This window comes from Chenopodium quinoa, unplaced genomic scaffold, assembly GCF_001683475.1.
Source record: "Chenopodium quinoa cultivar QQ74 unplaced genomic scaffold, ASM168347v1, whole genome shotgun sequence".
Lineage (NCBI taxonomy): Eukaryota > Viridiplantae > Streptophyta > Magnoliopsida > Caryophyllales > Amaranthaceae > Chenopodium > Chenopodium quinoa.
In genome coordinates, this window is record NW_018744041.1 from 1,707,418 (window position 1) to 1,729,644 (window position 22,227).

A 22,227-nucleotide genomic window follows, 5' to 3' on the forward strand; every position below is an offset into this window, starting at 1 on the left:
TTTTTTTTTTTTATTTATATTGTAATTTTTTTTATTTTGATTTAGCTGTTGTAATTTTTTTTATTTTGATTTAGCTGTTGTAATTTATTTTGAACATATTTGATTATATTAATATTTTGGCACTTTTGGTTATTATTAAGATTTGATTGTACTGTAATTTTTTTGATTATATATATTAATATTATAATGAACAGATTTGATTATATTAATATTAATATAGATTTAATTTTTAAGTAAAAAAAAAATAATTTAATATGTTGACACTTTTTGGCAAAAACTGTTAAATAAAAATTTTTGGTACTTTTTGGCGCCGGTTAACCGGTGCCTTTTGAAAACCCCTTTTTGGCACCCCCACAGCCTTTTGGCGGCAAGAACGCTAGCCTTGAGCGGAAGAGGGGCTTGTGAGCACAAAGCAACACAAGCGGGCAATTAAATCAAAGGAGCACTCGCGTCTATTTGGGCGACGGAGTGCGGGTGGTCGGGGCTTGTGACGGCCGATACTTCAAGGCGGGCACAAGCGGGTCCGAACCACGAGTTCTTAATGCGTCAAGTTGGTTTGGAGGGAAGCTATTATGCAAGTAAGACATAATATCTATAAAGGTCTAACAACAAACAAGCATAAAAGCAAAGCAACACTTGGTAGAAGGCTTAAGATTTCATTAATCATTCACCCTCTAAAGAGCTTTAAATGACATATAAGGAGAATCCCTAGTGAACACTAAACTGACAGTAACACAATAATGGGACTTCAAGCTAAGAAAGCATAAACTAAACTCTAGGAAAGCATCTAAAAGGAATCTAATACATCGAAAGGAGTTGGATTCTAACACTTAGTCCGGGTTTGAACCGGTGCCAAATTCGTTTTTTCACGTAGTGAATGTACGATATGCAACAACGATCGTAGCTTTGATTACAGAATGTTTTTATTTGATTCAATTATTATGTATGTGTTAGATCTAAATCTCTTTGTATATGTCGTATGACTTATTTATGAATCAATTTTATTTCAAAAAAAAAAAAAATAAATAAAATTAACAGTTTCTTATTTTTGGCAAAACATTCTATATGGATTAATTATGAAAAAAAATAAGTTCATTTGAGTAATTCTTATTATTTAGTTTTAAGTTTTTTTTAAAATAGAATTTAGTTTTAAGTCTTAACTAATAAATAATAGTTTACTTTTTTTTTTGGGTGTTATAATTTTACTTATTTATGATATTTACCTCATGCATTATCAGATCAACTTCATTTGCTCATTACAGTAACCTCTATTGCTTAATTAATTACCTTAAATTATATGTGAAGTGATCACACCATGTGGTTAGACATATATAATAAAGATTTGCGTAAAATTAAATAGTGGAGTAATAATAATAAAAATTAGATTTAAATCAAGTAGAAGATATAATCCTAGATTCCTTTTTTTTTTTAAAAAAAAAATAAGGAGAGTGGGGCTAACGTGGGAAGATGGTTGAGATTGTAGTTAAACAGGAAGCCTCAAAAATTGACAAACACAATTACTCAAGCTACTCTTGCTTGCTTCCATATTCAGAAGGGAAAACTCATTTCTCTTCTCCAACTGTTTTTTATTTATTTTTAATTTTATTTATTTATTATTCTTATTTATATCATTCTCTCTCTGAAAAGACTTGAATATGACTTACGAATATATATTTATTTTAAGGGACTCGAAAATGACTTTATTATAAGAGCTTGTTATTTTTTAGTTGGTTATTTGGTTTAACTAAACGTACCTGTTACTCTCTCTCTCTCTCTCTCTCTCTCTCTCTCTCTCTCTCTCTCTCTCTCTCTCTCTCTCTCTCTCTCTCTCTCTCTCTCTCTCTCTCTCTCTCTCTCTCAATATGTAGTACAAACTACAAAGTTTATATGGTACATCTACATACCCTTATTTATTATTACTTGAGAAATTTAGTTGGAAATTCGGTTATTCAATCCCTCTTCTTTCTTTCTGTTGGGGAGACTAAACGGAGTCAAGCCTCAGTCCCTCCGTCGTACTATGCTTTTAAATACTACCTTCGGTTTATATTATATGCAACTTTGGTGTATTATTTGTGAGATATATAAAATTTCAAAGTTGCATATAATACGAACCGGAGGTAGTAGGTTAAAGTTATACGAAGATTATATAGATGTTGATCTCAGATTTTAAGTACCACTCATTAGGCCATAATACTTAAATCAACGACAACTAAGTTAGTTCCTCTAGTTAATATCTACGAATAGATATTTTAATAACTCTATTTGAAACGAGGATCTCTAGCTTGTCGGTTAATTAGTAATTTAATTAACTTGAAATTGTATTTCTACCAATTCAAGTAATGATAATTAAATCAACTAGTGAAGAGTAGAAGGAACGGTAAAGCTTACTTACGAGAAGAATAAATGTCGATTGGTATCAACTTTCATTCCAATTAAGTAGCTGGCAAAGGGTCATATACTCATATTTCGTCAGCTTAAGGAAATGGTAACCAAACGTGATTAGCATTATTATCATATTTTAATATAAATATAAGTATGTTTATCATTATAAATGTCTTTTCTTTATACATTAATATGGTTTATTAATCATTTAATCAAGGAACAGGAAGTTTGATATGAGTGCAAATCATTGTATTTTAATCCTTCACATACATTACGAAGCATGTCAATTATTTAAGAACAAGTGCCCTACATGTTAAGCAATCGTTTCCTAATTTGCGATGATCTTTTTTATTTATTTTATGCTTAGAGTAGCGCAGACAAGTTTACATGGTCATGATTATGACAATTGACATAAAATTGAAATTAAAATCTTCAAAATATATATTAAAAAATAAATAATTACTAGTGTACAGATTTTATAAACAAAAAATTATTTGATTTAAATATCTTTTGACGATGGTTGATTTTATACTCCTTAATAAATTAAGTTGTTGTCGGTGTTTTTATTATTTGTTTGGGTCCAATTTGGTCCAATTGGGCCTAGTCATTAAATGATCCAATTAAAATCCCAAGGTCAAGGTTCGACTCTCCAAATGTGCTAAAGTCAAAGATCAGTCCTCAAGGCAAGTCAATTGGGCTAAGGCCCAACTTCTCCATATATGCAAAGGTATAAAAGCCATCAATATTACATTTGTACATTCATTCAACAAAGCCTCAAGCAATTAATTCTCTTGCATAGTGTTCTCTTTCTACACACTGTACTGACTTTAGCATCGGAGGGGCCTTCCTCGGCAACACCCCCGAGGCTAGTTTACGTGTGTTTACTGTGCAGGAAACCTTCGGCCCAACATCACTTGGACCGAATCCAGTCTTCTCCACTTCATCGGACCTTCGACAAGGTCCCATTGTTTTCACCCGAAACAATTTGGCGCCGTCTGTGGGGAAGACTTTCAAAAATCTTTAAGCCAAGTTTCTAACCAAAATCATCTTGCAATTATCTCAGTAGCAATGGCTAAGAACCGCAAGAGCAAAGGCCTCCGTCAAGGAGCAGGTGAAAAGCCTAAAACCCCTACACCATCACCCTCGCCGGACCGGAACTCTCCCAAGGGTGCCAGCTCGGGGGGAGGATCATACAGGGAGGATTCCCTTTCTCCCGTAATTCATAACTCTCATCATAGGTCGAGTCACTCTCGGTCTAGCAGGGGTGAGTCCGATCATAGGACACATTCAGTGCCCCAAAGCCAACCATCGACTGTGCGCTCTCATTCCCATACCCAGCCGAGGATCCCTTTGACGGGGCCCAGCTCGGAGGAGGTGGCAAGAGCGCTGGCCGTGCTCATGGAGGCAATGAGGGCACAAAATATGCCACCACCTCGTGATCGAACTCCTCCGCATACCCGGCATCAGCGGAGGAAGCTAGACCACGATGGTGGGAAACTTCCTTCCTTCCGGGAACTGGAAGAGTGGGAAGAGGATACCTGGAAAACTGTAAAAGAGAGGAAAAAGAACCCTCAATTTTTCAAAGGATCCTCAACCTCCCGATCAGAAACGCATAAGAGCAGCAGCTCAGCATGTCGGCCAGAATCTACTCACCGAGAGCAACCTGAGACTGTTCGTCGAAGCATCCTCGACCGACTCGGCGGCAAGGAACCGAGCGTGCACAGTCGCCTCTCGTTCCCTGCAGCCGAGGCCCAGACTTCCCAGCCAGGGACGAAAACCACTCCTACCTCTCTAAGAGGGCGGAGCGCGGTCCCTTCGGCCAGGAACAAGGGCAAGGCCGTTATGCTACCCGCTAGTTCTCCATTCGAGCAATGGATACTGGAAGAGCACGTGCCCACGGTTAAAATACCGTCGCACATCACATATGACGGGACCTCGGATCCGAAGGACCACGTGGCCTCGTATGAGACTCATATGCATCTTTGCCCCAGATCCGAGGCGACTTGGTGCAAATATTTCCCAACCACTCTCAAGGGGGTCGCGCAAGCGTGGATCTCCAAGGGAGTAAGGCAAGGCTCCATAACATGGTGGGATGATCTGTCCTCCAAGTTCAGGAGCAAGTTTTCCACGGCAAACCGCCGAGAGAAGACTACTGCAGAACTTATGGGTCTGCAACAGGGGGAGACCGAAAGCCTCCGAGACTATCTGACCCGTTTCAGCAACGAGTCATCCAGCGTCTCTCAGCTGGACCAGGGGCTAACCGTTTTTGCAATGCAGAATGGCCTTCAGCCCGGGAAGTTCCTAGACTTCATGGTCATGCATACCCCGCAGACCTTGGAGGAAGCTCTGAATGCCTCGGATAAGTTCATCCGAGCCGAAGAGTGGAACAAGACAAAAACCCAACCTCAATCTGGGGGAGGGAAGCAAAAACAAGCACCCTTGTCTGAAGGCCAAGGCCATAGGGCAAGGGGAAAGGCAAAGGCCTCGGAGCAATCTTCGGCCAGCGACCCAAAGAAGGAAAAATCTGCCTCATACACAGGCAGATACGAGTCCTACACTCCGCTCTCTCTTCCACGCGCCAAAATTTACAGCGTGACGAAGGAGGAGCAGAGTTACCGAAAGCCGAGACCACTCCGAGAGTGGTATCAGCGAAAAAATAAAAATCAGTGGTGCGAGTTCCACGAATCTCCGGGACATAACACTGAGGAGTGTATCCAACTGAAGGACCAGATAGAGGACATGGTCCGGAAGGGGTACTTGAAAAAGTACATCGCGGATCACCGCGAGAAAAAGGAGTCCGAGAAGTCAGCAAAGGACTCTCGGCAAGACCTCGACTTCCCCCGGAAGAACAGTAAAAAGCCAGAGGGAAAATTCTCTCCAATCAATGTTATCTCGGGAGGAATATGCTCTCGGAGGGAGCACAAGCGACACCTTAGGGCTCTGACCCACCAGGTGAACAACGCTGACATTCAGCCTCCCCAGTCGCCGGTGCCGAACATGACGTTCACAGCCGCCGACTGCCGGGGGGTAACGTTCCCTCACGAGGATCCGTTGGTGATCATCGCCACGGTGTCCAACCACGACGCTAGTAAGGTTCTTGTTGACGGTGGCAGTGGAGAAAACATTCTGTTCCGAAAGGCTTACAATCAAATCAAGCTGAAGCCCAAGCACCTTACGCCGGTACCCTACCCGGTATCCGGGTTCAACGGGGCTTCAACTTATCCAGATGGGAAGGTGACACTTCCTGTCACCATCGGCTGCGATGAGGCAGCCAGGAATGTCATGATTGAATTTTTGGTCATTGACGCTCCTTCAGTGTACAACGTGATTTTGGGGAGACCCATAATTCATGAGATCCAAGGGGTCGTCTCAACTTATCATCAGCTGATGATTTACATCTCAGACGCCGGCTTCCCCGAAAGGATACAGGGCAACCAAAAGGACGCCCGAAGGTGCAACTACCTCAAGCCATCCAGTAGTCGCCCAGATGACGACAAGGATGAGGAGGAGAAAGAAAAAGAAAGAGATCCAAGCACAAAAAAGCCGAAAGGCCTAAGTGCTTCGGCCCAAGGATCTGTACCCAGAGAAAAAGGGCCCGAAAGGGAAAAGGCTAGCTCTTCAGCTGAACCGGAAGACTCAGAGAGCCAGCCGAAGAAAAAAAAGACTGGGACACCTGCTGACATAGGCAGCAGGCCAGATTATGAAGAGTCCAGTCCATCAGCAATGGATATGGACCAATAGACTGAAACAGTTCAGTTGGCCGAAGGAGACGTTGAGAAATGTGTAACAATCGGGATGGACCTTGATCCGAACACCCGTTGTGAACTTATTCCGCTACTTCGGGACAACAGAGATGTGTTTGCTTTCTCGGCAGCTGATATGCCCGGGATAAGTCCAGACCTCATCTCCCATAAGCTTAATGTTGACCCAACGTGTCGACCAATTAAGCAAAAGAAGCGGAATTACTCCGCTAATAAGAACCGAGACATCGCAGCCGAGGTTAAAAAGTTGCTGGAGGCAGGCTTCATCGAGCCTTGCCAATATCCAGAGTGGCTGGCAAATGTGGTGATGGTTCAGAAGGCCAATGGTACCTGGAGGATGTGCGTTGACTTCACGGACCTAAATAAGGATTGTCCGAAGGATTTCTATCCCTTGCCGAGGATCGATCAGCTAGTCGATTCGACAAGTGGCCATGCCTTGCTTAGTTTCATGGACGCATTCTCGGGGTATCATCAGATCTTCATGCACCCCGACGATCGAGCAAAGACGACATTCGTCACGAACGCTGGGGTGTACAATTACAAAATGATGCCCTTCGGATTGAAAAATGCGGGGGCAACCTATCAAAGGCTGGTGGATCAAGTTTTCGCCGATCAAAAGGGCCGAAACATGGAAGTTTATGTCGACGATTCGATCATCAAAAGCAAAAAAACTGAGGACCATGTTAAAGACCTGGCTGAAACTTTCGCCACCTTAAGAAAGCATCAAATGAAGCTGAATCCGAAGAAGTGTGTCTTCGGCGTGAAGTCAGGGAAATTCCTTGGGTTCATAGTCAGCAAGAGGGGGATTAATGCCAATCCCTCCAAAGTCAAAGCAGCGCTCGACCTTCCTGAGCCGAAAACAAAGCGGGATGTTCAGCGGCTCACCGGAACAATGGCAGCCCTCTCGAGGTTCATTTATAGAGCTTCGGATAAGGGTTTACCTTTCTTCAAAGCCGTAAAACTCCCGAAAACAAAAGAGCTCGTTTGGGAGGAAGAGCAAAAAGAAGCCTTTAAACAGCTTCGGGAGCATCTGGCTCAACTCCCAACGCTGGCTAGCCCAGCAGAAGGAGAAAATTTGTACCTGTATGTGGTCGTTAGCCCAGCCACCATCAGTGCAGTATTGCTGAAGGAAGAAAGCAAAAGTCAGCAACCGATCTACTTTGTTAGTCATACACTGACGGATGCCGAGACTCGCTACCCTCTACTCGAGAAAGTCGCTTTTGCGGTAGTAGTAGCTGCTCGGAAGCCGAGGCCCTATTTTGATTGCCATCAGATAGTGGTCTTAACTGATCAGCCGTTGGAAAAAGTTCTCGGCAAAGTTGAAAAATCTGGTAGGCTAGCCAAGTGGGATTTTGAGCTCACCGAATTCAGCATCAGCTACCGTCCGAGGGCTGCCATTAAGGCTCAAGCTCTAGCGGACTTCTTGGCCGAATGCTCATACCAAGAAGCACTAGATAACGAAAAGAAAGTCTGGACCGTGTTTACGGATAGATCTTCCACTGAAAATGGTTCGGGGGCAGGAGTAGTGATAACTTCTCCCGAAGGCAAATCCTTCGAGTATGCACTGAAATTTTCTTTTAAGGCCTCGAACAACGAAGCCGAATATGAGGCAGCAATCGCTGGCCTAGAATTGTGCATCTCCCTGGAAGCCGATCATGTTTTCCTGAAAACAGACTCCCAGCTAGTTGCATATCAGATCAGCGGCAGCTACGAGGCCAAAGAGCCCTCCATGATAGCTTATCTTGCCAAGATCAAATCAGTCATTGCAAAGCAGAAAACTTTCGAAGTTCAGCTGATCCCAAGGGGTCTGAATACTCAAGTCGATGCACTCTCCAAACTTGCCAGTTCAACTCTCACTGAGCTGAACAGATCTTTATATGTGGAAGTGCGTCGAGAAAGAAGTGTCGACGAAGCACTTGAAGTGTGCTGCGCTGACCCAGAGCCTAGTTGGATGGACCCCATCCTAGCTTTCAAACTTCGGGGAGAGACTCCCGAAGATAGAGCTTTGGCCTCCAAGATAAAGAGAACCAGCTCAAGGTTCATTGTCTTCAGGGGGGAGCTTCTGAAAAAGTCCTTCTCAGCCCCATTGCTGAAATGCGTGGGACCAACAGATGCAGATTATATCTTACGGGAGATTCACCTCGGCATCTGTGGGAACCACATCGGGGGAAGGACCTTAGCCCACAAGGCATTGAGGGCTGGATATTACTGGCCCACCATGATCACAGATGCTAAGGAGCTGGTCCGGAAATGCGAAAAATGTCAAAAATACGCACCAGTTATCCACCAGCCAGCAAGGGATCTTCAGCTGATCCTTAATCCACTCCCGTTTGCCCAATGGGGACTGGATATACTGGGACCATTTCCAGAGGTTGTGTACCAGAAAAAATGGCTGATAGTTGGTGTTGACTACTTCAGTAAGTGGATCGAGGCCGAAGCAGCCTCGAACATTACAGAGCAAACTGTCAGAAAATTTATCTGGCAGAATATCGTTACTCGTTTCGGCATCCCGAGAGTATTTGTCTTCGATCATGGGAGGCAATTCGATAACTTACCGCTGAAGCGGTATACAGATCAGTTCGACATCAAACTAGCATATTCAGCGGTATGCCACCCGCAAAGTAACGGACAAGCCGAAGCTGCAAATAAATAGATCCTAAATGCTCTCAAAAAGAGGGTGGAAGATCAAAAGTCCAAGTGGCTGGAGGACAGAATGGCTGCTTATAAGCAGAGAATCAGCAAATTTTATAACCGAAGGGTCCATGCAAGGCCTCTTAAAATTGGAGACCTTGTCCTTCGGAATGCTGCTGCAGTTCAGAAAGGCCGAATCCATGGGAAACTCTCAGCTGCATGGGAAGGGCCTTATGAAATCTGTGATGAGCTTCAGCCAGGGACATACCGACTTCGGCAGTTGGATGGAACTGAGTTGAAAAATCACTGGAACGCTGATGTACTGAAAAAATATCATGTGTAAACCCTTCGGGGCAGAACAATCTTTGTAAGTACATTTTGAATTAATGAAAGGCCTTGGAGCCACCATTTATATAAATATTTGCAACTTTTTATCCTTTCAAAGTTTTCTTGGTTCTATTTACTCTTTAAGGGTTTTTTATTCAGCCTCGTCTGAAACCTTCGCCTTCGGGTAACTGGGTTTCAGATTGCTGACAAAACTCGTCTTTTTAAAGAACACTGGTCTTTCAGCTGAAGTCAAACTTTAGTAAGACTTGTTCTCCAAAGGCATGAGTCCATGGACAATTCTGGGATATTGCCTTAACTGGGCCTTGTATCCCAGAAAGCCATTATCCGAAACATTGCCTTCAATTGGCCCTGTGTCTCGGATATCCATTTTTCAATGATAGACAGAAAATCAAGGATAACAGCAACTGTTGGAAATTGTTTATTCAGCCTCGTCTGAAACCTTCGCCTTCGGGTAACTGGGTTTGTACATTCAATATTACATTTGTACATTCATTCAACAAAGCCTCAAGCAATTAATTCTCTTGCATAATGTTCTCTTTCTACACACTGTACTGACTTTAGCATCGGAGGGGCCTTCCTCGGCAACACCCCCGAGGCTAGTTACGTGTGTTTACTGTGCAGGAAACCTTCGGCCCAACATCACTTGGACCGAATCCAGTCTTCTCCACTTCATCGGACCTTCGACAAGGTCCCATTGTTTTCACCCGAAACATTATGTAACTCATTAACTTGATAGCATCAATATATAACATCATCAATGAATTCACTTATTCAAATCACTTAGAAAAAAAGAATATGCAAAAAGGTGTCAAATGTAACAGATTTTATTTTATAAAGTTAGGTTGTAATTAATTACGTCACATTTTATCTATGAAAGGGTTGTAACTTGTAAGTGACGGATTTTCACAATTGACATGCACAAACAAAATATTATGAATATTCCTGATATTAATTGCCTCGAGTTTCAATAAATGTGGTTCAATTCATAATTTTTTTGTGTGAAATAGGTTGAACATTAATCTATCTGAATTGCCGTGAATTTAATTTGACACTATATATAATAAAGATACATGAATTTAACTTGTCCAATTATAGAAATTAAATAAACTATTACATAATACATTGTACCAGAGAAAAGTACGCTATCTCTCTCCCCCAAAAAACCCAACCACCTTCTCAAAATCGCTCCGGCCATGAGGCTCACCGGCGGGTGTGCGGCTCACCGCCCATGCCATTATGTCGGCGAGCCTCCGATCTACCTCCTTGAGGTGTTTTTTTCTTTTTTCGCTTTGGTTTTTTGTCCGGTCGACCTAGCTTTTTGCGCCGCTTCCTCTCTCCGGCCGCCGCTATTCCTCATCGGCCTTGTTGCCGGCTTGCCGCAGCTCTTATTCCCCGCTTCCCCGCCGTGTCTCTGCTCCACCGCCTTGGTCGTCGTCGTCGCGACGTTTTGCAGGAGAACGGGGAGGGAGAGTTATCTCCCTCTAAGTCCCTCGCGTAGGGTCGTTCTCAGTCTGGTGTTTCTAGCCGTCGTTGCCGCGGTTCAGGGTTGTGTGGGGTTTGGGCTTCTCGGGCGGGTTCCTGCTGGTCGGGCTTTCCTGTATGGTGGTTTGTGGGTTGGGTTGGTGAACCTCAGTGCTTGGATGGTGGTTCTCAGATTGGTTGCGAGGTCGTTTTCTAGGGTTTCGTTTGTAGTTCTCGTTTTTAATTTTCTATATGTTTCTTATTTTAGTCGTTGTGTGTGTTGTTCTTTAGGGTTTGTTATTTTTTCTTCTTGTGTGGTGCGTTTGTGTGCTATGGGGTGTGCAGATCGGTGTGCCGATCTTCTGGTGTATGTTTTGAACCGGGTTTTTTGGCTATGGGGCTTTGGTTTGATCTTCTGTTGGTTTGGGCTGAAGGGTTATGCTTCCAAGCTGGGGTCCGTGTTTGAATCAGAGATTGTATTGTCAATGGTGAAGTGTATGGCACCAAGTTTGATTTCTGGTCGAGGAGTACGGGATTCTGAGTCAATGAAGGTTCACGTCAGGATCTACAGCATATTGCCAGACCCCCTTGCAAGAGGCTGCATAGGACAGCGTTATATGAGCCAAGGGTATTTCAGAAAGTCATTTTGCGCGTGCAATTGTAGTTTCCTTTATTTCGAACTTGTAATTGGTTCTTTTGTCTTTGTATTATTCGATTATGATTTCTTATGTAAGTGTCGTATGGCTTATTATTAATGAATTTTAATCTCCCCTTCAAAAAAAAAAAAAAACCTTGTCCAATTCAAAGAAATAGAATTGAAACAAACCTATAAAAGACAAAAAAGATTAACGTGGTGTTTATTTTTCAATAATGAAACATTGTTCAATGTATCGAAACATATTGATCTAGTTTATAATATGAAGTGATTGATATTTTGAGCTAACAAGCAAAGGATGGATCCATTTGTAATTACGTAGAAAGCTGAACAAGAAACAAACAATCAAAATAAACATAGAAAAATAAATTGAGAAATGATGATGGATTGATGGGTGAATAATTGCTCAAAAATATGCATGATTGTATAGTTGACCACTTTTTATTTAATAATGGTAAAGATGGGCACGACCAATGTAATCGGTTCCTCAATCAACTTGTTCTTATGCTGGTTCACCGGCCTCCAAATTATAAATCAAACAAAACTCGAGCATTATTTTATTACCTTTTGGGTTGGTTCAAATCTAGCATATGTTAATATTGTTCTTCTATTTAATTTTTATATCAATATTTTAAGCTCGTAAAATTTTTTAAAAATACCTGACGTTTTCAAAATATAATACCAAAAAAAAAGGAAAAAAAAAAAAAAAAGAAAAAGACATAGTAGAAGTTTTAAGCTCTATTCTATATACCTTAGCATTTTTTTATTTTTTTTTAGGGAATTCACCTTAGCTTATTGTTTAGTTAAGTCCAGATAAGTCCAATTTAGAATAATAAGTTTTGATAAGGGTTATTCAAGTTTATATAACAACTAAAATAAATTCAGAAGATTAGAGGTGTATTCTATTTATCTGATTTTAATCGTTAATATCTTTAATTATCAAGTAAAAATTATAATTATCTGATATTAGAATTGTATAAATTGAGACAAATCTAACAAGACCTATCCCACATGACTATATTTTGCTTTAGTATAAATCGTCAAATCTAATTAAAGTGAAACACATGAGTAGTGTAGTAAAAATTAAACAGATGCAACTATATAAAAACGAAAGAAGTATGATGGAGTATTAGCTAATTAATACCTATGTCTTAAAATTAGGTTACACTTTGACCATCACTTGGTTATACTTGCATTATTACAATCATTAATATCTTTTATATTAATGTGTAAAAAATGATAAAATTTTTATATCAATAAAGTACATAAACTAATCGAGACACTTCTAACGATATCTCATAACTATAATTTTCCTTAACTATAAATTGATAAATTAAAGCTAGTCAAAGTGGAGTACATAAAATATGAAAACGGAGGAAGGTTCATGTATAATCAAGTTTGATTAATCACAATATATATACATTTATGAAATATCAAGATTTTTTAAAAATAAATATATAACTGTATTAGGCCTTGTTCACTTTACCTTAAAAAAATCATTTCAGTAAAAATAATACTTTAGTAAACATCAGTAACTCTAAAGAAGGAATATATTAAAGAACCAATCAAAATAATTCCAATTCAATAGAATTTTTAATTCAGTATAATTACTTAATTAGGGCCTATTCTCATACGTTTATTTTCAGTTCAGTTCAGTTCAGTTCAGCTCAGCTCAGCTCAGTTCAGTTCAGCTGATTTCAGTCTATTAGAACATACCCTTATTTAAGTTTTTTAAAAAAACCAATTTTAGTTTTGTAATAATAATAATAATAATAATAATAATAATATCTACACTACCTGTGTGTAGATTTATTGAAACCTAAATTGAAAAACCAAATAAAATTAAGGAAAAAGGGTCGAAAATAGTCTAATCTCCAAAGAAATTAGATTGTTTCCGGCTTAAACGACCAATATTTTGGAGAAACCTTAGAAGAGAAGCGGAGAGGAGAGGCGAGAGATAAGTCATATTCCGTATAATTATCAGATTCTCGAGTCTTTTTAGAAGTGTGACCTAGGGTGGAAAGACCGAAAGAGGTCGTGCGGGGAATGTTGTGTGAATTCGCAAGGTAGTTATGACATTTACATCTTGAATTAATCTCGACATTAAATTAAATTTGTACAAGACAGAAAGAAAAGAGAAGGATGAGGCTTGTAAAGTTTCCTAGAAGTACAAAAGAGTTAAATTAGTACATTACTAAAACATAGAGTACTATGTACTTGCATTTGTGAATATTGAAATTACTTGATGGACAAAAAGATCAGAATAGCTACGTGTTGTTTTCGTTACTCTTTGGCAACCTATGTTTTTATGGTAGAGTATTGTTTCCTATACACTAACGTATATCACTACAAATCTAATTATACTTGTATGTTTTTTTTAAGCTACCAAATTTTATATCATTTTGGTCAGCTTGAATGCGATGAAATATTAGAGTGCTACATCAATAGGCAACTAACACTATTGCGTGCATTTACCATCACTTAAAAATGGCATTCATCGGAATGAGCTTAATGTACTATATATACTATTGAATAAAAGAAACTGAGAAACTATTTATCAAATCAGATGATACCATACATTTTTCGTTGTCATTGAAATACGATATTAAGATTGTTAACCTAATATAAAAGTGAACATATTCTTCATTATAGTTTGTTTTATTAAAGAAATAAGGATTGGAAGAGAAGTAAAATTATATATAACCGATACTTTGTTAGTATGTGTAGATTAAAATAAAAAACGATGACATATATTAGTACATATACATTTTTTTGAATAACATTATTTAGTGTTATTATACTCCGTATTATCTATTGGTTGTTTTTTCTTGTTTAGAAAATATCTCTCTTATATTTAAATACAAAATAGTAACAATTAAGATATATAAATAACCACAAAAATTTCCTCAAAAAAAAAAAAAAAAAACCACAAAATAAGTATTATTTAGATAATTTATATACAATACAATAATGTAAGCGATTGTATTAATATATATTGTATAAATGGATGTCAGCAATTATTGCGAACCTAGTAAATACAAGAATATCATCCAACTTTACTATAAGTGTATAGGTTTTCCAATTATTGTTTATTATGTATATGACGACCCAAAATTATACTCCGTACTTTGTAGATGCAAGTTATTATGATACTCCGTACAAGGTAACGTACAAGTGTTTTATCAAATATGGGATAATACCAACAAACTCTCTACTCTCCAATGAGATATTAGTCATGCAACCCATAGTATAAGACCAATACTTTGCTTCTATATCTTTCGTGACCACCTAGCTACGACAAGCTTTCTATGCTTGTACGTATAGACAAAATATTTGTGCGTACAATTGTACGTTTGTATGTCATCTTCCAAACTACCCATGCATTATATTTCATGGGGAGAGTAGGGAAGGTATTCTTAATAAATACTACGTAAAAATTTTAACTACGTATTTTTAAGATTAGATGTACTAATCAAATTTATTGATCTCGATTCTTTTAAGGAAATATTTTTTTACAATTGAGTTGGGTCTATGCTCATCCATTCAATTTGTTTTCTTTACCTTTTCACTTAGTACCTTCGTTTTATACCATTTGCAACGATTTAAAATAAATTAGAGAGGAAAAACGTCTAATTGTTGCAAATAATATGAAATGAAGGTAGTATATAAAATCACTAGTAAATAGGGGTGTCAATTCGGATGATCAGATCGGATCTGATATGGTCGGGTTGAGTAAATTTTTAAAGTTAAGTCATACTAAATTGTTTTGTCCATGCGACTTCAAATCTAAATCGGATTTTTTTCGAACTGGTTTTGGATCGGATCGGGTTAGATGTGCTTTTGACACCTCTACTAGTAAATGTACGAAATAATAGTTACGGAACAAGTAAGTTCACTAAGTTGCGACGGACAAGGGAGAACTATCTAGAATGCTTGTGTGATGAGAAACTTGTTTATAAAGCGTCATAAATTCAACAAATGACAACCCAAACACAAGAAGTAGCTTTGCAAATTTGGGCATGTGAAGTGTGAAAGTTAACTGTTCCGCCGAAAAATGTCATATTTTCGCTTGCTTTAAAGGTAAAAAGTAAGGATTTTCCCTTAAAATCCTCACTTACTTCTGTTATACAATCTACTTTAATTTCCAAAAGAAAAATTACCACTCAATTTTTCTTTTGACCCTAACAAATTTTACACGTGACGAGGGTGTGTTTAGACTCAACAGCTATATGTACGGCATGTAATTATTAAGGTTTAGGGATTAGGACAGTATAATGTAGCTGGCAAAATGGGAACACATTTATTTTCAATGTGAATTTGGTAAATTTAGAGTCTTAAACCTCAAGATACATATAAATGTGATACTACTACTAATTAATTTGAATTATGGCTTTACAAATTTAGATGCAGTCGTAATCTTGGAAGACTTATGTTTGATGGATTTTACATCTTTTCAAAAGTGTGTCTTGACTCTTAAGGTTGTTTTTAATTTGACCGATTTTAGTCAGTCTTTGAGTTTGAGGTGTACTCAAATTATTTTGTATCGCAAAGCCTTTACTACTTGTGCTAGTTGTACGATTTAGATATTTTTGTTTATATTGCTAAAAGGTTTTATAATACCATCAAATGACTATTAAGCGATGTACAATGGTATTTTTAATATATAATGGAAGGATTAATAGACGAGTTCTTTAAGCTTAGCTCATTTTCTTATTGAGTTGAACATAAACATTTGTCCATGTATGCCCCATGTACTTAGCAAGCTAATTAAGATTTCGTTCAAGTGTGTTTAATAGCTTCACATTCAATTTGGACCATAATTGATTCATACGTAAACATATTACCTCATTTGCACCTCTATATATTACGGATTATAAACTTTTATTTTTAAAAGAAAAAAATTTATTACCTCATTTGCACCCCTACATACTACGGATTGTAAGGGGTTTTTTTTTTCTTTTTTTGAGAAGAAGGTAGCCCGATCATTATATTAGATAAATTAATTTCCGCCAAAGTAGTAGTACTTGAAAAAAAACGGATTATAAACTTATATTAATGCTACGATTGCTACCTACTCAGCGGGCTGCGGTCATTTGCTGCATCTAGATTTGTTTGACTTTCCTTAATTATACAAGTGGAACAAAAGAACAACATTGCGTGACAGTTTAATTTGTCTCAAGTAACTTAGACAGTTAGACTAGACATGAAAATGGTTTAATTTGAGCATAAGTCTATCATAAAAGTACAATATATTAAACACTTTACCAACTAATTAAATGAAATTTGCTAATGCATGTTGCTGCTAATTAAGCTAGAATTCCTAATATTTGACCGATTGCAATTTGCATCTCATGCTTGCATGCGGACATTCTTTGTTTCCATCTCGAAATGGTATTGATAGAGTATATAACATATTTCTGGGCCTCAACCAACAATTTAAGTTTTTGGTTGAGTTGGTCTTCTAACATGGTATCGGAGCCAACGTGACATAGAGGTCACGGGTTCGAATCTCATCCACCCCTCATTTAAAAGTGTAATTAATTCGTGCCGGGTATGAGGAGGGCCTAATGAGGGAGGAAACAATAAGTACAAACTGTACAAATTCGATTAACATATGGTTAAAAAAACAAAACAAAATAAAAATGAACACGTTTAGAGTTTCGAGCTTGTCTGATACATAAATAATTCCATAAACTAATGTTAGTTATTGATTCTTTTGGATTTGGCTATTCCATTGGCCTGGCCCAAACACTATATGGCCAAACTTGGGCTTGATCCTAAGCTTTGTCCTACAATGAGCCAACTTTGTTTTGCCAAGGTCCAACCCTGCCCGCCCCATAATCAGATCTATGTTAGAATTTTAGTTTTAGATGGGATATTTTCAACTCGAAACCAACACCTTAACCTGTTTATTCAAAAGATAAAATTGACCTGCTAAACAAACTCAAATCTTCAATAAAACAATCAAACATCAAATTGTTTGACAAAACAACGAAAAATTGGACATTTCATTGACAATTCTGTTCAGGTGAAAATTTGGTATACAAGATAAGCATTAATAAATGGATGTACTAATACAGTAATAGTACTAGGTCTACTACTGCTGTAAGAAAAGTTGGAAACTACTTATAATTTAGTCAACACTGTCATTTCTTCGATTTATTAGTTAGTCAATACTTCTAATTATCGAAGTAGCTAGTTATGTATGTATTACTTCTGTGAAGGAAGGTTTAATCATGCATGAATTTTGGGAGAAGTTGAAAGTGATCATTTTTCACAACAGGTTCTGCATTAGTTAAGCCAATTGTTCGTTCACTCTTCTTGTATAGAGTTTAATGCATGAAAATCAGAAATGTGGTTAGTCGAAACGAAAGAGGTGAAGACAACTATACAGAAGAAAAGCTCATTTGAGATTTGACACTTTGTGTTTTGCAAGTTCCACACTATTGATAAATACTGCAATTTGCGGCATTATCTAGGACAGAGTTCTGTGATATTCTCAGATCCTGTATACACATCAACGATACGATCATGAAGGATTTGCTGGTCTTCATCAGTGTCAATATTAGCGGTGAGGAAGTGGGAGTGCTAGGCAAAGGTAGAGTAACAGACTGCCCGTTCAATGCAGCAACAACTGAGGTCATTCGAGGCCTTTTAGTTGCATCTTCTTGGATGCAGAGTAGACCTATGTGGATGCATATTTTCACTTCTTCAATGGAAAAATTGTTAATGAATGAAGAGTCTACCAGCTCTAGTGCAGCCTTCTCGTTCCAAAGTCTCCAAGCCTGTGTAATGATTTTGGCACTGTTTGGGTCCAATTTAGTCCAATTGGGCCTAGGCATTAAATGATCCAATTAAAAGCCCAAGGTCAAGGTTCAACTCTCCAATTGTGCTAAAGTCAAAGGTCAGCCCTCAAAGCAAGCCAATTAGGCTAAAGCCCAACCTCTCCATGTATGAAGAGGTATAAAAGCCATCAATATTCATACATTTAGGGATATATTGACAAATTCACATATTCTCATAGATTCCCATACATTCTCATATATTCAAGCAAAGCCTCAAGCAACTAATTCTCTTGCATAGTGTTCTCTTTCTACACATTGTACTGACTTTAGCATCGGAGGGGCCTTCCTCGGCAACACCCCCGAGGCTAGTTTACGTGTGTTTACTGTGCAGGAAACCTTCGACCCAGCATAACTTGGACCGAATCCAGTCTTCTCCGTTTCAGCGGACCTTCGGCAAGGTCCCATTGTTTTCACCCGAAACAATTTGGCGTCGTCTGTGGGGAAGACTTTCAAAAATCTTTAAGCCAAATTTCTAACCAAGATCATCTTGCAATTATCTTAGTAGCAATGGCTAAGAACCGCAAGAGCAAAAGCCTCCGTCAAGGAGCGGGCGAAAAGCCTAAAACCCCTACGCCATCACCCTCGCCGGACCGGAACTCTCCCAAGGGTGTCAGCTCGGGGGGAGGATCATACAAGGAGGATTCCCTTTCTCCCGTAATTCATGACTCTCATTATAGGCCGAGTCACTCTCGGTCTAGCAGGGGTGAGTCCGATCATAGGACACATTCAGTGCCCCAAAGCCAACCATCGGCTGCGCGCCCTCATTCCCATACTCGGCCGAGGACCCCTTTGACGGGGCCCATCTCGGAAGAGGTGGCAAGAGCGCTGGCAGTGCTCATTGAGGCGATGAGGGCACAAAATATGCCACCACCTCGTGATCGAACTCCTCCGCATACCCGACATCAGCGGAGGAAGTTAGACCATGATGGTGGGAAGCTTCCTTCCTTCCGGGAATTGGAAGAGTGGGAAGAGGATTCCTGGAAAAATGAAAAAGAGAGGAAAAAGAACCCTCAATTTTTAAAAGGATCCTCATCCTCAAGACCAGAAGCGCATAAGAGCAGCAGCTCAGCTTCTCGGCCAGAATCTACTCACCGAGAACCTGAGACTGTTCGCCGAAGCGTCCTTGACCGACTCGGCGGCAAGGAACCGAGCGTGCGCAGTCGCCTCTCGTTCCCTGCAGCCGAGGCCCAGACTTCCCATCCAGGGACGAAAACCACTCCTACCTCTCTAAGAGGGCAGAGCGCGGTCCCTTCGGCCAGGAACAAGGGCAAGGCCGTTATGCTACCCGCCAGTTCACCATTCGAGCAATGGATACTGGAAGAGCGCGTACCCACGGTTAAAATACCGTCGCACATCACATATGACGGGACCTCGGATCCGAAGGATCACGTGGCCTCGTATGAGACTCATATGCATCTTTGCCCCAGATCCGAGGCGACTTGGTGCAAATATTTCCCAACCACTCTCAAGGGGGTCGCGCAAGCGTGGATCTCCAAGGGAGTAAGGCAAGGCTCCATAACAGGGTGGGATGATCTGTCCTCCAAGTTCAGGAGCAAGTTTTCCACGGCAAACCGCTGAGAGAAGACTACTGCAGAGCTCATGAGTCTACAAAAGGGGGAAACCGAAAGCCTCCGAGACTATCTGACCCGTTTCAGTAACGAGTCATCCAGCGTCTCTCAGCTGGACCAGGGGCTAGCCGTTTTTGCAATACAGAATGGCCTTCAGCCCGGAAAGTTCCTAGACTTCATGGTCATGCATACCCCGCAGACCTTGGAGGAAGCTCTGAATGCCTCGGATAAGTTCATCCGAGCCGAAGAATGGAACAAAGCGAAAACCCAACCTCAATTTGGGGGAGGGAAACAAAGGCAAATACCCTTGTCTGAAGGCCAAAGCCATAAGGAAAAGGGAAAGTCAAAGGCCTCGGAGCAATCTTTGGCCAGCGACCCAAAGAAGGAAAGATCTGCCTCATACACAGGCAGATACGAGTCCTACACTCCGCTCTCTCTTCCACGCGCCAAAATTTACAGCGTGACGAAGGAGGAGTAGAGTTACCGAAAGCCGAGACCACTCCCAGAGTGGTATCAGCGAAAAAATAAAAATCAGTGGTGCGAGTTCCACGAGTCTTCGGGACACAACACTGAGGAGTGTATCCAACTGAAGGACCAGATAGAGGACATGGTCCGGAAGGGATACTTGAAAAAATACATCGCGGATCACCGCGAGAAAAAAGAATCCGAGAAGTCAGCAAAGGACTCTCGGCAAGACCTCGACTTCCCCCGGAAAAACAGTAAAAAGCCGGAGGGGAAATTCCCTCCGATCAATGTTATCTCGGGAGGAATATACTCTCGGAGGGAGCACAAGCGACACCTTAGAGCTTTGACTCACCAGGTGAACAACGCTGACATTCAATCTCCCCAGTCGCCGGTGCCGAACATGACGTTCACAGCCGCCGACTGCCGGGGGATTACGTTCCCTCACGAGGATCCGTTGGTGATCATCGCCATGGTGGCCAACCACGACGTCAGTAAGGTCCTTGTTGACGGTGGCAGCGGAGCAAACATTCTGTTTCGAAAGGCCTACAATCAAATCAAGTTGAAGCCCAAGCATCTTACGCCGGTACCCTACCCGGTATCCGGGTTCAACGGGGCTTCAACTTATCCAGATGGGAAGGTGACACTTCCTGTCACCATCGGCTGCGATGAGGCAGCCAGGAACGTCATGATTGAATTTTTGGTAATTGACGATCCTTCAGTGTACAACGTGATTTTGGGGAGACCCATAATTCACGAGATCCAAGGGTCGTCTCAACTTATCATCAGCTGATGATTTACGTCTCAGACGCCGGCTTCCCCGAAAGGATATAGGGCAACCAAAAGGACGCCCGAAGGTGCAACTACCTCAAACCATCCAATAGTCGCCCAGATGACAAGGATGAGGAGGAGAAAGAAAAAGAAAGAGAGCCGAGCACAAAAAGCCGAAAGGCCTAAGTGCTTCGGCCCAAGGATCTGTACCCAGAGGTAAAGGGCCCGAAAGGGAAAAGGCTAGCTCTTCAGCTGAGCCGCAAGACTCAGAGAGCCAGCCGAAGAACAAAAAGACTGCGACACCTGCTGACATTGGCAGCAGGCCAGATTATGAAGAGTCCAGTCCATCAGCAATGGACATGGACCAACAGACTGAAACAGTTGAGTTGACCGAAGGAGACGTTGAGAAATGTGTAACAATCGGGATGGACCTTGATCCGAACACCCGTTGTGAACTTATTCAGCTCCTTCGGGACAACAGAGATGTGTTTGCTTTCTCGGCAACTGATATGCCCGGGATAAGTTCAGACCTCATCTCCCATAAGCTTAATGTTGACCCAACGTGTCGACCAGTTAAGCAAAAGAATCCGAATTACTCCGCCAATAAGAACCGAGACATCGCAGCCGAGGTCAAAAAATTGCTGGAGGCAGGATTCATCGAACCTTGCCAATATCCAGAATGGCTGGCAAATGTGGTGATGGTTCAGAAGGCCAATGGTATCTGGAGGATGTGCGTTGACTTCACGGACCTAAATAAGGCTTGTCCAAAGGATTTCTATCCCTTGCCGAGGATCGATCAGCTAGTCGATTCGACAAGTGGCCATGCCTTGCTTAGTTTCATGGACGCATTCTCGGGGTATCATCAGATCTTTATGCACCCCGACGATCGAGCAAAGACAGCATTCGTCACGAACGCTGGGGTGTACAATTACAAAATGATGCCCTTCGGATTGAAAAAATGCGGGGGCAACCTATCAAAGGCTGGTGGATCAAGTTTTTGCCGATCAAAAGGGCCGAAACATGGAAGTCTATGTTGACGATTCGATCGTCAAAAGCAAAAAACCAGAGGACCATGTAAAGGACCTGGCTGAAACTTTTGCCACCTTGAGAAAGCATCAAATGAAGCTGAATCCGAAGAAGTGTGTCTTCGGCGTGAAGTCAGGGAAATTCCTTGGGTTCATAGTCAGCAAAAGGGGGATTGATGCCAATCCCTCTAAAGTCAAGCGGCGCTCGACCTTCCTGAGCCGAAAACGAAGCGGGATGTTCAGCGGCTCACCGGAAGAATGGAAGAATGGCAGCCCTCTCAAGTTCATTTCCAGAGCTTCGGATAAGGGTTACCTTTC

General features: G+C 40.7%; 1 protein-coding gene across 1 annotated transcript in view; it reads right to left on the reverse strand.

The window, feature by feature from the left end:
* Positions 1 to 17,681: 17,681 nt before the first annotated feature.
* The window catches only part of LOC110690576 (cysteine-rich receptor-like protein kinase 10), a 12,714-nt gene continuing 8,168 nt past the window's right edge, over positions 17,682 to 22,227 (reverse strand). The window contains exon 5 of the mRNA XM_021867437.1: positions 17,682 to 18,023. Within this exon, the coding sequence (XP_021723129.1) occupies positions 17,682 to 18,023 (342 nt within the window). The remainder of the gene's footprint in view (positions 18,024 to 22,227) is intronic.